The 14,760-nt window shown below is 39.1% G+C and overlaps 1 protein-coding gene across 2 annotated transcripts in view; it reads left to right on the top strand.

The window, feature by feature from the left end:
• Positions 1 to 14,760, top strand: part of FHOD3 (formin homology 2 domain containing 3) — a 652,884-nt gene that overhangs the window by 469,016 nt on the left and 169,108 nt on the right. For both annotated transcript variants that reach the window (XM_065398378.1, XM_065398377.1), the window contains exons 7-10: positions 46 to 157; positions 8,087 to 8,181; positions 11,342 to 11,485; positions 14,511 to 14,749. In XM_065398378.1, the coding sequence (XP_065254450.1) occupies positions 46 to 157; positions 8,087 to 8,181; positions 11,342 to 11,485; positions 14,511 to 14,749 (590 nt within the window). The remainder of the gene's footprint in view (positions 1 to 45; positions 158 to 8,086; positions 8,182 to 11,341; positions 11,486 to 14,510; positions 14,750 to 14,760) is intronic.

Genomic DNA, 14,760 nt, shown 5'->3' with positions numbered 1-14,760 from the left:
AATACTGTGAGCTGTTAAATGACAAGTTACTTTCTTTTCTTTCAGTTCCGTCTAGTAGTAAAGACAGCACTGAAACTGCAGCTGGTGTTTGTGGAGTATACGGAATCCAATGCACCACTTTTAATCCAGGCAGTATCCACAGTAGATGAGAAGAGAGGTGAGTAGCTGATAATATAGAGTGAAATCTAGGCTTCACTGAGAGTTTTGCCGTTGATTTCAGTGAGGCCAAGATTTCAGCTGTGGTGTGTGTTTGTCTGTTCATCCTAGAGGAATCTTCCTCAGTGATTATTTGTCCCACAGTCATTTTACAAAACTGCTCCTTGTTTTGTTTTGTTTTTAAACATGTTTAAAGTATTAACATAACATGGAGTCACTGAGAAGTACCTTCTTCTCTAAATAATTCCATGGGTTTCATTAGGGCTGCTGGTGGGGTAAGATAACATTTAACATGAATAAGCATATCAGAATCTGTAATATAGTGAAAATATATGTTAAAGACATTGATGAAACCTGTCTTCAATGTTACCAGCAAGTAGAAGTTACTTTGTTTTCCTACTAAGACTCTAAGACTATATGGAACTTCTCCATAATGAGTCTATCTAAGGTCCCATATCTATCTCTATGGCCCTCATTACTGGGATATCTAGGGGCCTCACAATTTTTAGTATAATAATTTTCACAACATCCCATGAGGTAGGGAAAAGCTGTTATCCCCATTTTACAGGTGAGAGACTGAATGACTTACCCCGGTCACACAAGAAGTCTGTGGCAAAGCAAGGAATTGAATTCTGGTCTCCCAAGTTGTGAGTGCCCTAACCACAGGATCATGCTTTCTCTTCCTGCTTAAAAGTGGCCATCTAACATGGAGAAAAAACACGTCATGAGTGTTGTCCTTTTGTCATCCAAAAAACCTAAACAAACTTAGTGCCAGTATGAACGGTACATAGAAAATGTTCTGTTTGTTGCATTGCAATAAAATCCTGCAGCAGACATTATGCTGAGACCTGTCATCCTTTATGTCCAGAAAAAAAACTTGAATTAAAAAATGTGCACACAATAAGAAAAGAACAAAAATGTTATGGTGGGGTTTTTTGGGTGGTTCTTGCCACAAAATATTGCAGAACTCCAACGTGCTCTTTTGATTTGAACAGTTCCTTTGACTCCAGGAAGGTTTGTGAGGCTGCAGACCCATTGTTGTGGTCTCACACACATGGAGATTAAAACAAAGTTCCCATCCTTGGAATTTTTGCCTTGCTGCTGAACTTCTTCAAATGACTCGTTATGGTTAAAGTAAAACAAATGATTGGTGGGAACAGAAGCAGGGTACGGGATGTTAGGGAGAGAAGAGAAAGTTACCAGTTTTCACTTTTAACTATCAGAATGGGTGTGTTGAAAAGATTAAAAAAGAGCCATAAATCCTCTGTGGCTGGGTGGAAGGCAAGGGGATACTTTAAAAATGTGGACTGTTCAGGTTGGTTTTCTGTTTTGAATTAAAATCCATAAACCTTAGAATGCTATACAGCAGAAATGTACTTATAGTGCTCATGTAATACTGAGTTGTATGATTTATTTTTACAGCCAATTGTAGTATTTCCTCAGCCCTCTGAACTCACTTATATTCTCAATATGTTCAAATCACCAGCTGTTCCCATGCTAGCAAACACCATTAAACAATGGGGGGGGGGGGAACATGCTACCATGTGCCATCCCCTTTTATATCCTGTAGGATGGCCTCAGGCCTACATTTCACTCCCCCCAAAAAGTAATGAAACAATTTGAAAATCAACATAAAATTTTGAAAAAGGATACTTACGGTTAGATGATTGTTGAAAGCAAAGTGGGAGATTATTGGAATTCTCATACCAGTGGGGAGGTATATTGCATCATGGTTTCACAAATAACTTATTATCCTTACATATCTATTATGCTTAAAAAAAAAAAAGCCCCTTTCAATTATATTAGAAATTCCTCAAGAGTAAAACAAGAAACTACAAGAGAGGTGTGTGTTATTGTCCTGTCTATTTAGGGTTTGTGTTTTTTTTAAGGTCATCAGAGGAACAGCATTTCTTTTGTAGTTGTGGTGATGCTGCCTTTTTAATTACAGTTGGTAATTGCTGCCTTGTAACGGTGGCAGACCTGCTTTAAAAGATTTGTTTATTAGATTGAAGAAAAGAGGAAGAATATGTTACATGCCTTGTTTTGGAAATTTTATCATAAATCTTGGAGCTAACTAATTAAGTTCAATGCTGCTTTGAAAAAAGCCCTGTTTTTCATTCACATGCAAGGCGATGAGATATGACATAATTCTTTAACATGTGTACCACACATGATTAACCAAAAAAAACCCCCCAACCTTAATAATTCAGCCCTGTTTCCAAGTGATCCCATCTGTGATTTCTCTGCTAGAATACATCCATATGCAAACTGAAGTACAAAGCTCCATAGAAGCTGCTGGCTTAATAATGGATAAAAGCAGATCATAGGTGAGCAACTATACAGTCCCTAGAACATACGGAGCACCCTCTTGTTTACCCTCCCTTATTTAATTTTTTTCTGCTGTCTGTTCTTAGCTACAAGGGAACTCTCTCCTTTCAATTAAAGTGTTGTGTACTGGGGGGCTGGAAAGTGGTGTAGGAATTCTACAGTGCCTCCAGCTGCTACTTTATCAGAAGCATCTTTTTTTTAATACAGAGATTAAAGCATTGTGTCTGAACTGAGCACGGTAACATCCTGTTTGTGCTTATTGTTTCTGCGACTTTGGCTGCTGTTATCTGACTTGTAAGTGCCCTGTAATATCAGAATAGTTCATGTTTCCCGGCCTTATCAAAACAGTTAGATATTCAGGAGATTAATACTGATGTTCCTAAAATCAGATGAAAGAATGTACATGCACATAATAAGCTTAATAAAAAACAAGTATAAAAGGTGCAGAGGCGTCTCCAAATGTAAAGATTGTCACCTGTTAGTGCTTATGACTACTAGAGATATACAGATGAACCTCTGTTAGTGGATGAATTCTCACACAGCAGTACCAATTGCACCTTACTCCTCACCTATAGTATTAGTCTTCTCCTGGGCTTTTCATGAACAGAAAACTATTTGTGTTTATTTGCATGTCTGCCCTGTGATGTGGAGACTGTATATTAGAACTTGGCTGACCTGACCAAACTCCTCATCCTTTTTTATTAGATTTGAACAAAATTCATATGCACACAGTTTTAAGGAGAGGCCAAAAATAGAGACTCAGGAAGTAACTAGATACACTATTTGGCTATACTGTATTTAAAGTGTCCTGAATCATCTAGTACCTAATAGTTGTCACTGTGCTTTATACCATCCGTGGCCACTGTGAACTTAGTGGCAGCAATGTGAATGAAGCTCAAATGATCCTTCCCCAAAAACACTGTGCTTCAGCTAAAGGAGAATCTCCAATAGCTGTCAGCAATAGGAAGCCTATGACTTACAGGAGAGCAGTTCTGGTTCCATTCAGTAGGAAGGCACCTGTACACATACAGAGAAAGAAACCTCTACAAGTTCACTACAATAAGCCTGATTTTTCTCTCTCATCAGCTTTACTACTGATATTGCATGGAAGTCATAATCTTATGCTTATAATAGTGCCTACCTCTTGTATAACTCTCTTCATCAGCAGATCTCAAAGCACTTTTCAGAGGAGTCAGTCTCATCATCTCCTTTGACAGATGGAGAATTTGGGGCACAGAGAGGTGAAGTGACTTGCCCAAGGTCATCCCGTAGACCAGTGACAGAGCTGGGAGTAGAATCAGGTCTCATGAGTCCCAGTCCAGTGTTCTGTCCACTAGGCCACACTGCGTCCCCTTATGTCACAGTCTGCTGTCAGAAAAAGTGTTGCCACAAATTCAGCATTATACTTTCATTGCATGATTGTGCAGGAGGAGGAGCCAAGTTGTATGGAGACTACATTTGTTTACCACATAGCATTGAGAATTAACAAATGTAGGTAAATAACAGTATAATTTCGAAAAAAAACAGCTGAACATTAAATGGATTTAGTTTTTCAGTAGAGATAGGCCTGACCTGAAAAGTTTAGATCTAACTCCAGATTTGAACTTCTTCAAAGTTTGAAGAGGTCTGACCATTACTGTCACCAGGGCCTGATGAAATGCATCCTAGAATACTCAAGGAGCTAATAGAGGAGGTATCTGAGCCTCTAGCTATTATCTTTGGAAAGTCATGGGAGACAGGAGAGATTCCAGAAAACTGGAAAAGGGGAAATATAGTGCCCATTTATAAAAAGGGAAATAAAAACAAGCCAGGAAACTACAGACCAGTTAGTTTAACTTCTGTGCCAGGGAAGATAATGGAGCAAGTCATTAAGGAAATCATCTGCAAACACTTGGAAGGTGGTAAGGTGATAGGGAATAGCCAGCATGGATTTGTAAAGAACAAATGTCATGTCAAACCAATCTGATAGCTTTCTTTGATAGGATAACGAATCTTGTGGATAAGGGAGAAGCGGTGGATGTAGTATACCTAGACTTTAGTAAGGCATTTGATATGTTCTCGCATGATATTCTTATCAATAAACTAGGCAAATACAACTTAGATGGGGCTACTATAAGGTGGGTGCATAACTGGCTGGATAACCATACTCAGAGAGTAGTTATTAATAGTTCCCAATCCTTCTGGAAAGGTATAACAAGTGGGGTTCTGCAGGGGTCTGTTTGGGGACCGGCTCTGTTCAATATCTTCATCGATGACTTAGATATTGGCATAGAAAGTACGCTTATTAAGTTTGCAGATGATACCAAACTGGGAGGGATTGCAACTGCTTTGGCGGGTAGGGTCATAATTCAAAATGTTCTGGACAAATTGGAGAAATGGTCTGAGGTAAACAGGATGAAATTTAACAAAGACAAATGCAAAGTGCTCCACTTAGGAAGAAAAAATCAGTTTCACACATACAGAATGGGAAGAGACTGTCTAGGAAGGAGTACGGCAGAAAGGGATCTAGGGGTTATAGTGGACCACCAGCTAAATATGAGTCAACAGTGTGATGCTGTTGCAAAAAAAGCAAACATGATTCTGGGATGCATTAACAGGTGTGTTGTGAGCAAGACACGAGAAGTCATTCTTCCGCTCTACTCTGTGCTGGTTAGGCCTCACCTGGAGTATTGTGTCCAGTTCTGGGCACCGCATTTCAAGAAAGATGTGGAGAAATTGGAGAGGGTCCAGAGAAGAGCAACAAGAATGATTAAAGGTCTAGAGAACATGACCTATGAAGGAAGGCTGAAAGAATTGGGTTTGTTTAGTTTGGAAAAGAGAAGACTGAGAGGGGACATGATAGCAGTTTTCAGGTATCTAAAAGGGTGTCATCAGGAGGAGGGAGAAAACTTGTTCATCTTAGCCTCTAAGGATAGAACAAGAAGCAACGGGCTTAAGCTGCAGCAAGGGAGGTTTAGGTTGGACATTAGGAAAAAGTTCCTAACTGTCAGGGTTGTTAAACACTGGAATAAACTGCCTAGGGAGGTTGTGGAATCTCCATCTCTGGAGATATTTAAGAGTAGGTTAGATAAATGTCTATCAGGGATGGTCTAGACAGTATTTGGTCCTGCCATGAGGGCAGGGGACTGGACTCGATGACCTCTCGAGGTCCCTTCCAGCCCTAGAATCTATGAATCTATACAGTTAGTGGCAAGGCATGGCTTTTGGATCTGGATACAAATTTCCCTAACATTTGGGAGTGTTCAGATCTGTGGTTTTGGTTTGAACTCATCTGTAGTCTAAGATGTTTGAAAGCTTTCCACAATATGAATATTCCTCTTCAAGGGGAAGAATAAGGGAAAATGAAGAAGCAAGCATACAGCTTTATGTTTTTCAAGGGTCATAGATACTTGTCATTGTCTTGCTGCAGCCTCTTGTGAATTTAGAGGACATATACACACTTCAGTAACAAGATGAGAGAAGACAGTCAGCCTCACAAGTAACCTCATGCTTTCTCTTTGATTGTGCAACTCAGGATCACAATGAGAAAATGGGCAGCCTAGATACAAATGTCACATTCTTATCTAGTGTAAACCGGAGTAGCTCCATCGAAGTCACGAGAGCTACATCAATTTACACTAGCTGAGCATCTGATCCAGAATTTCCATGTTACATGTCAGGAAATGGCCTTTTGTAAACAACAACAGCCTATTACCTTCTGAAAAGCAAGTACTGCTGAAGTGGCTTGCTGATAACAGTGCCTGACTGACAGATTAAAATTAAACACCCTGAAAGCAGCAAAGAAATGGCTAGCTAAGTTTGTGCTTTCATGGATAACTGTGGATGTCATCTTTACACGGAAACAGGCAGGAGAATATGAAATGATAGAATACCAAGATATTGCATTTTAAAAACACAATGGAATTGTTCTAATCAAAGTAGGGACTGTCTGGCTATAGAATAAAAGGCATTTTTCCCCCAGAAGATCTTTCACTGAATCATAAATCAAGGATTAAGTAATTAATTTGTCATGTTATTGGCAGTTCACTTCCTTACAAATAGCACTGTTATAGATTAGAATAATATAATTTCCCCTTTTTGTTTCTCTCTCTCTCTTTCTTGTTTTCTTCCTTTTTTTTTTCATTAGAAACCACAGGAAGACATTTTTGTAGTGAGGATATCATTCCTCCCAATCATATATCTTATTTGAGCAGAGTGAATTTGTTCCACATGTCTTTTGAACATGTGTTCCTTGCACAAAAATGTCTGGTTATGTAGAGAGGCAAATGAAGAGAAGGCTAGTGAAACTGGAAAAGCTCATTACAGAATAGTGTTTTAATTAATGCATAAGAAAAAATATTGAGCAGTGAGAATGTATCTCCAGCCCTTTTGTACCTTTGCTTATGATATGGAAGCTGCCAAAAGCTTTCTGTTTTGTTTTGTTTGCAGTGAGGATTGGAGAATATTGGTATCAATAAAAGTAAAGGAACTGAAAATGGGAACATTCTGCTGTCAAAATGTTCATCAGTAAGGAACTTTGCACACTATAAACTGCCATCACTTTGTGAATGGTGTTCTCAATTAAGTCAATGGGAGATATGCGTGTGGGGGGCAGGATATAAATTTGAATGCTGTGTGAATGAGAGATTGCTCACCATGTTATGATGATAACTCATGTGGTGTATATGACAACCACAAAAGGATTATTTGTTAGGCTACAGTATCCTATCTTTGGGGTCACTGATCACCCAATGACAGGTTCTGATGAAGAATCTCTCCCGTTTCATTATATGAGTGTATTGTCACTCCCTATCCTGCGGGTAGAATTATGGAGGTGGATTTCTGTGAAGATTGGTCTGAATCATTTCTCTGCAGTTCAGAGAATGCCTTCTAGCTTTGCTGATCATGTAGTTGAATTAGTCTCTCCAAGTAAATAGTTCATAGCTTTCTGATTTCCCTCCTGACCCTCACATTTACTTCAAACACAACTGTCTGAACTTGGGTCCTTCATTATCCGGTTCAATTTCCTTGATAGATCAGTTTCGGCTCTTTCTTGAGTACATGTATCCACCTCAGGTTTAGCCAAATTATTGTGATTGTTTTACAGAGTATCTCAGACATAAGACTTTAGCTTGAGTCTACCAGCCATTTTCCTAAAGACCTATAAAATTACTTTATTTGAAGCAATAGGCTATTAAGTCACTTTGCTTTTCACGGATTTTGTAATTACATGATCCAAACAAATATAGAGTTTTACTGAGTGGAACTGAGAGAACCACCTTTGAAGTGTGTGTGGGGGACGGGGGGGGCGAATGTAGGGAGGGGTTATTAAAATAATTCAGGTAAAAATCAGGACAAAAGATATATCACTCTTGCATTGATGCTTTTTATCTGGGAAGCATAAACTGGGATTCAATGCAGCCCTCTTTATTTCAGTCATCAGTACTTGTCTTGATATAGGTACCTTGATATAGGTAAATATTGATGCATCAAAGAACTATACAAACTAATTGTTTAGCAATTTATCTAACCATTTGCTATTATGAATCTGCGGTACATATTGTCTGAACCTGTTCATTTTTTTAGGTTACATGATGAGCTACTGTTTCTGTTTTACTCTTAGGAGCCAAGCCATGGTCCAACATTATGGAGATCCTGGAGGAAAAGGACGGGGTTGACACTGAACTGCTGGTTTATGCAATGACCTTAGTTAACAAGGTTTGTTTTAACACACTAATATCATTAGCAATATTAGTACTCATTTATTTTCAGTTACATAATGCTCAAAGGTGTTTTGGGCATTTGGCAGATATATAGCAAGACCAGTCTTGTCCCAAGAATTTACAGTGCAAGCCACTCAAAGCCAAACTGGATTAACCTTATCTAGAGAACACTACTTGTTGTTTTAATACTGTGTCTTTGGCTACCACTCTACTCTGTTTTTGTAAATGTAACATTAACAACAGCAGATGACATGGTGAGGGGCACTAAATATATCTTTGTCTAAGTAAAATAAATATTCAAATGCTATTTAATCTCAACATGTAACAGAGGGGTCTAGGTGTTTGAGATTCTGTGGGGGTGGGGTGGTGGGGTCAGGGATTTTGGGGGGCACAGGAGACAGATAAGGACAGTAGTGTGAGCACTAGATGGGCGTGGCAGTTTATGCATCAGTAAACTCAGGAGCAGCTTTCTGAAGGTTAGTTCACATCATTGTGCCAACCTATCCGTATGAATAAAACCAATGGTTACTCTTGTTATTTATCATTTGTGTAACGGTGCCAACCAGGATCAGGACTCCATTTTGCTAGGTGTTGTGCCATCACATAGGGAGACGCAGTTGCTGTCTCCAAAGATCTCAAAATTTAATTAGAAACAAGACTCAACACATGAGTGTAACAAACCATAGGGACAGGGTGGACAAGCATAATGGTAATAAGATCCCATGGTTACAAAGGCTAGCTTTGTGCACAATTTGATGGTTCCAGAACATTTGATTTTTTTCTCTATGCATCAAGTGTAATGAATTTAACAGGTCTGAATGCTAATGAAAAGGTTTCTGTTTGAAAAAGAAAAGGTGCCATGATTTTTTTTCTTTCTTGCTTATAGTTCTCAAAGGTTTTAATTACAAGTAGCTGTTCCATTGTAAAATCAAATGTTATCTAAAATATGCATGTACACTCACAAAAGAAAACCAAAAGGCCATAAAAATGAGAAGCTAGTTAGAAAAAAGTTCTTAACCTCTAAAGTAATCATCAAATGAGTCAGATTTTAAAAACTGACCTTTTAAAGAAGACAGAAAACCAGAATGTATTTAAGAACCAAAATATCATTGTGCTTTATGGTTTTGTTTAACAGGACAGAGTGTTACTAACATTTTGATGTGTTAAATTCATTATATTCGTTCAAGTATCTTCAGTTTGTCAATTCTGGTCATAAATCACAATATGAATTTATTCCTACTGCATAGTACTTTCTCAAGCTCTTGTTCATGGCTATAGTAAATGCTTTTTGGTAAAGTAGCTTTTCTTCTAATGCTTGGAATTGCCCTTGGAAACAGCCTGATAGGGCCAGATTCCCCAGTAACATCACTGTTGTCATGATGTTTCATTTAAAACCAACTCCTGGTCCTGTTGAAATCAGTGGCAAAACTCCCACTGACTTCATTAGGATAAGAAACCTTCTGAAAGGCATTTCTCGATTCACATATGTGTGTAACTCCCACTAAAGCAGGAAAACATGTCCTCAGGAGTCTTTTTCCATGCTCATTTCATGCCGTGGTGTATTTCATACTGGGTTCCCTCTTTCTGGGGATTATACCTCTTAATCTTGTCTGGGAATTGTCAGCCCTAGTGTTTGCTTTATTACTGTATCTCGTATTGACTTATTTTCATCCCACAGTTGATTTCTTTAGGTCTGAGCCCATCATTCCTCCTTGTAACTTTTTTTAGGAGGGGCGTGTAGACCTAGCCTAAGAGACCAATTCTGCCACACTTATGCACATTGGGTGACACCATGCTCTAAAGTGGCTTGCATAGTACTTGTAATAAGGTGCTACTCAACATGAGTGGCAGAATTAGGCTCTTAAGCTTATTTGGGCCTGATTCTCACTTGCACTGCACCTTGTATAGTCATTAGCAACAACATAAACTGAGTGTAAAATGCTACCACATCAAAATAGCAGTACATTACACCCACTTTGTAATGGTGTAAATGACTGCCAGAAGTACAGGGCAAAAGAGAATCAGGCCCATTTCTGTTTAAACAAATCTCTCTCCAATAGTTCATCTTCTCCCCGACTTCATTCTGCTGTTGAGCCATAATAATGGATTCATCACATGGCAGTCATTTTCAATACTAGGCTGGGAGGGCATATTGCTATACAAACTGTACTATGACTTCACTGCACAGTAGCAGTGTGTGGCTAATGGTAGTATTGTGAATTCACCAGCAAAAAAAAGTCTAGACTGTGATAAGAAAAGCTCTGTATTAAACCCAGAAACAAATAGAAATGGGAGTTCAAAAAGTTATTGTGGTGTAAATTATTTTTATATAAATATTCTTTATTTTCAAGTTTGTGAAAGTGACTCTCTACTGTTAATGGTAAATGTTTGTCCCACAATTAGAAATGCTTTATATATGCTGGAACTCTTAATAAGCCCCTTTAGACAAGGTAGCAAGCATCCCTTCAGTAAGATTTTAAAGAATGAAAAGGAAGGAAGGAACTGATACTTCTGCTGTCTAGATCAACTTGTACATTAAGAATACTACTATTACCTAAGGACTTAAAGACAGTAGGCACATGGCTTGGGATGATTGTTCCTGGCTGAGCATCAATCAGCTGTGTGGCTCACCCTTCTCCTTAAGCCTGAAGAGACAGGAATCAATAGGAAACCAGCCTGCCTTGCTCAGATAAACCTTTTTTTTATTTTTTTCTATCTCTCTGCTTTTATTCCTGTGCTTAATACCTTAATATTTGCTGCTTTTTACTTCTGCAGTTAAGTAGAACCAGGGAAGGATCCAGGGATGGGTGTGGGTGTGGGGGTGTGTGGGGGTGTGTGTGTGTGTGTGTGTGTGTGTGTGTGTGCGCGCGCACATAGATATAGATATATTTATTGACCCACATTTTCAGTAGTTTTTCAGGAACCAGTAACATCGATTTGTTTTGCTCATTATCTTTTTCTTACATATTTTCACAGAGTTTTTTGTTAGACTCTGCTCCACTTGATGTTTTGTTTTTCTAGCTGTGTCTCACTAACCCCACTCTTTGTTTCTTGTTTAACCAGAATCACGTACACTGCCACTTACAAATTCTTGTAAAACTTTTTTAATTCTCTTCAAAACAAATCATTGTCAATGTTGTCCCTTTGATTCTCAGACGCTGTCGGGGTTGCCAGATCAGGACTCTTTCTATGACGTGGTGGACTGTCTGGAAGAGCTAGGCATCGAAGCTATTTCACAGAGACACTTGAACAAGAAAGGAACAGACTTGGACTTAGTTGAGCAATTTAACATTTATGAGGTAACATAACATGCCCTGTTTTATGCATCTTACAGCTTGTGCAAACTTCAAAGCTGGGGGGTGGGGGGGGGAGAGAATGTAACCTAGGTGAAACTTGGTTATCTATTTTATTTTAAAAGAAAAACATCTGGTTGCTGGAAGTGTTACACACATTCGTATATGTGACCTACTCCGGTACATGACTACATGCAGTACAAATGCATTTCATACTAGACATAGGTTATACGTCAAAGTGAAACAGCACATTTACTAGCCTCTTTAGAGGCAGTTCTGCCTGCAATTAAAACTCTTTCTCAAACTGCTAGTTACACATCAGACTCCCTAAGTCAGTAAAAGTTCTTTCCATATGCAAAAGCATTCAGTGCACAAAAAAATGTCCAGCCTACATCAGCTTCACATACACAGCTTTCTCCACAATTGATTGCCCAGTGAGTCCTTGTTTACGAGTTTATACTGGATCAATTCCTACCCGACTTGCAGTGATTGGGTAATGACTGACTCCACATTCACCACCTGTGAAATATTTATGTGCAAAGATAGGATATTTGGTTTCTTAACGATTAGACACTTTTTAGACTTTGCTTTTTTTAGGCCGAAAGTAATATAAAGTGCATGTGAATTTATGTCATGGTGCAGTGAAATAAAATTACTGCCTCTAGTAGTAAGTCCAGCTGCAGAGACATTGGGCCTGCTTCTCTTCTTTCTTATGCCAGCTTTACCCCATGGTAACTCCATTGATTTTAGTGGAATTACTCCTGATTGATACCAATGTTAGATGATTCAGGCAAAACGTAGGTATAGAGACCTTAATGCTCCGCTGAATGTAGTCACAGCAACTGAAAACTTGTGTGGCTCATTGGAGAATAAGGTCCAGAAACATGCTCTCTGGTTTTTGAAATCCATCATGATACCAGTTGACAAGAGCGGGTTTTCTCAACTTTACTGAGTGATAAAAACAGATAAAGATATTAAACTGGCATGCAAGTTTGTTAATTTCTTTCTTGATTGAGAAGAAATTTGTAGCCCAGTGGGCTAGCTTGCCTTTATTATATGTACTGCTTTGCATTATATTCAGCAGTAATGCAAGAAACCTACAGGCCTGTGTCCTGTAAGACATTAGCTTCAGCAAGTTAGGATAAGGCTTGAGGCTTATGAACTTTGAACAGCTAAACTTTGCACAGATAAACGGCCTAACGGAAAACACCAAGTATTTGGGGAACAGAAAATAGAGTTTAAGGGGAAGTTCTGACCACAGGTACATAATTCAACCACAGAAGTTGTCCAGGCAACAAACTGACATATATAACAAGTATATGAGATACATCTAAGGCTAGCCTGCTTGCTTATATATCTTTTCTTACAAGTTTCTTATTTTTGTATGAGTCTGATTCTTTGTTTTATTATAATAGGTTTATAGGTCTATATTAGAGTATATTTTGTCTGTAACACAAAGGACCTGCAGGTCACATCCTGTATGTTGAGCTAAGGCAAAGTTTGCATACATATGTTTGGGACCTTTCACCGAGATAGATGGTGATGCGCTAAAGCATAAGGTCCATATATGGCTGCAACCTTTAACATGGAGGATGCGTTAAAGCAGGTTGGCATAGGGGCTTTCCTAAGTTCATACCCTTTTAAACTTAACAGGTACACCACACCTTGGAATTTGGAAAGAACCGAAATAACCAGTTAGGGCAGAAATAACAAATGTGATCCTAACCACAAAAGGGGCATGGTAACGAATGGATGTATATGATAATAAGTTGAGATCATTGATATACTAACCTATAGGGAAAAGACACTCCGACATTAGTAAGGTGAGGAAATACAAATAAGGAAAAGTGGGGAAATCCCCTACTGAATATGCATCAAACATAGCGGCGTCAGCGTAACATATTATAAAAGTGGCATCCCAGCCTAGTGGCGGTAGGAGGAGGAGGTGTAGTCCTTGGGAGGTGCCAGAATGATGGCCACTGGTGATGATGGGGAATGTGACGAGAAAGATGATGGCTAATGTTTCAGGTTGTTTTACAGGAGATGGTGTGAGTATATGGATGAGCAGATGTACATTCTGTAGTTTCTCCATCTTACTAAGTCGGGGTGTTTGTGACTGTGCTAAATGTATTATTAAACTATATTTGTAAATATAAAAGAGTTCCTATAGGGTGAGTGTTGCAACTGCGCACATTGAATAACACTGGGCCTGATCTTGGAGAAAGAACCTGGCAACCCTCAAAGTGATAACTGGGGATTCTTAAGTAATCAATATAATTTAATACGTAATCTAAAGATCAGGCAACCGATTGTAGCAACGTTAGTAAAGCTCCAAAGTAGTGTGTTATGTATAATATCTCCATGGCCCTCGTGTAGCTACTTTCTAGATAGTAGAAAATCTAGTGGCCAGACTGAGTTTCAAGAGATGTGGATTTTGTTTATTGTTTTGTTTTGTTTTGTTGTCTGGGACAGCCAGACTTCCTGTGGGACTTTGGTAAATCACTTAACCTCTCTGTGGCTCAGTTTCCCCATCTATAAAATGAGGATTGTGCATCATTACCTCCAGTGGTAGGGTGGGAATTCACAAGACTCAAGGTAAAATCCTGTCCCTTTTGAAATTGGTAAGAATTTTGCCATTGAATTAAATAGGGCCAGATTTTCTCCCAGGGATTTTCAAAGGCATGAATGGGGATGAGGTGCCCAAATCCCACTGTAATATGATGGGAACTAGACATCTAATTCCCCTAGATTTTGAAAATCCCAGCCTAAATGTTTACAAAGTTCTCGAAGATCTGCAGATGAGGGGGTCTATGCAATCCCCGTGTATGAATAGCAGCAAGATGAGTATGTAGCAGCTAAAGAGGAGTAGCTGTTGTAATGGTGAGTATAGGAAGAGTCAGTTAAATTATGCTGGGAGCAATGACTTCATGGTTGGGGATGATGTGCAGCTACATATTCATTGTTAAAACGTGAATGAAAACATAGGAAATCTAGAGCTAACGTGAAAAGTCTCCCCTTTCGTTCCTTTCAGATGACACTGAGACATGAGGATGGAGACGAGACTGCTGATCCCCCACCCAATGGGCGCAAAGACAGAAGAAGGGCCAGTCTTGGCTCCAGTGAACGAAGGGGATTAGAGCGCAGGAGAAGCCGCAGACATTCAGCCCAGAGCATCAAAAGCACTTTATCAGCTCCTGCAAGTCCCTGCAGTCAGTCGAGTCCAAGCTTCATGTTAGGCCATGGGCAGCGTATTGAAGATCTTAGTGAGAAGTAAGTGCTTG

Source organism: Emys orbicularis, chromosome 2 (assembly GCF_028017835.1).
Source record: "Emys orbicularis isolate rEmyOrb1 chromosome 2, rEmyOrb1.hap1, whole genome shotgun sequence".
NCBI classification, from domain to species: Eukaryota; Metazoa; Chordata; order Testudines; family Emydidae; genus Emys; species Emys orbicularis.
The sequence above is the reverse complement of the archived record's forward strand: the minus strand, read 5'-3'. Positions and strand labels throughout refer to the sequence as shown.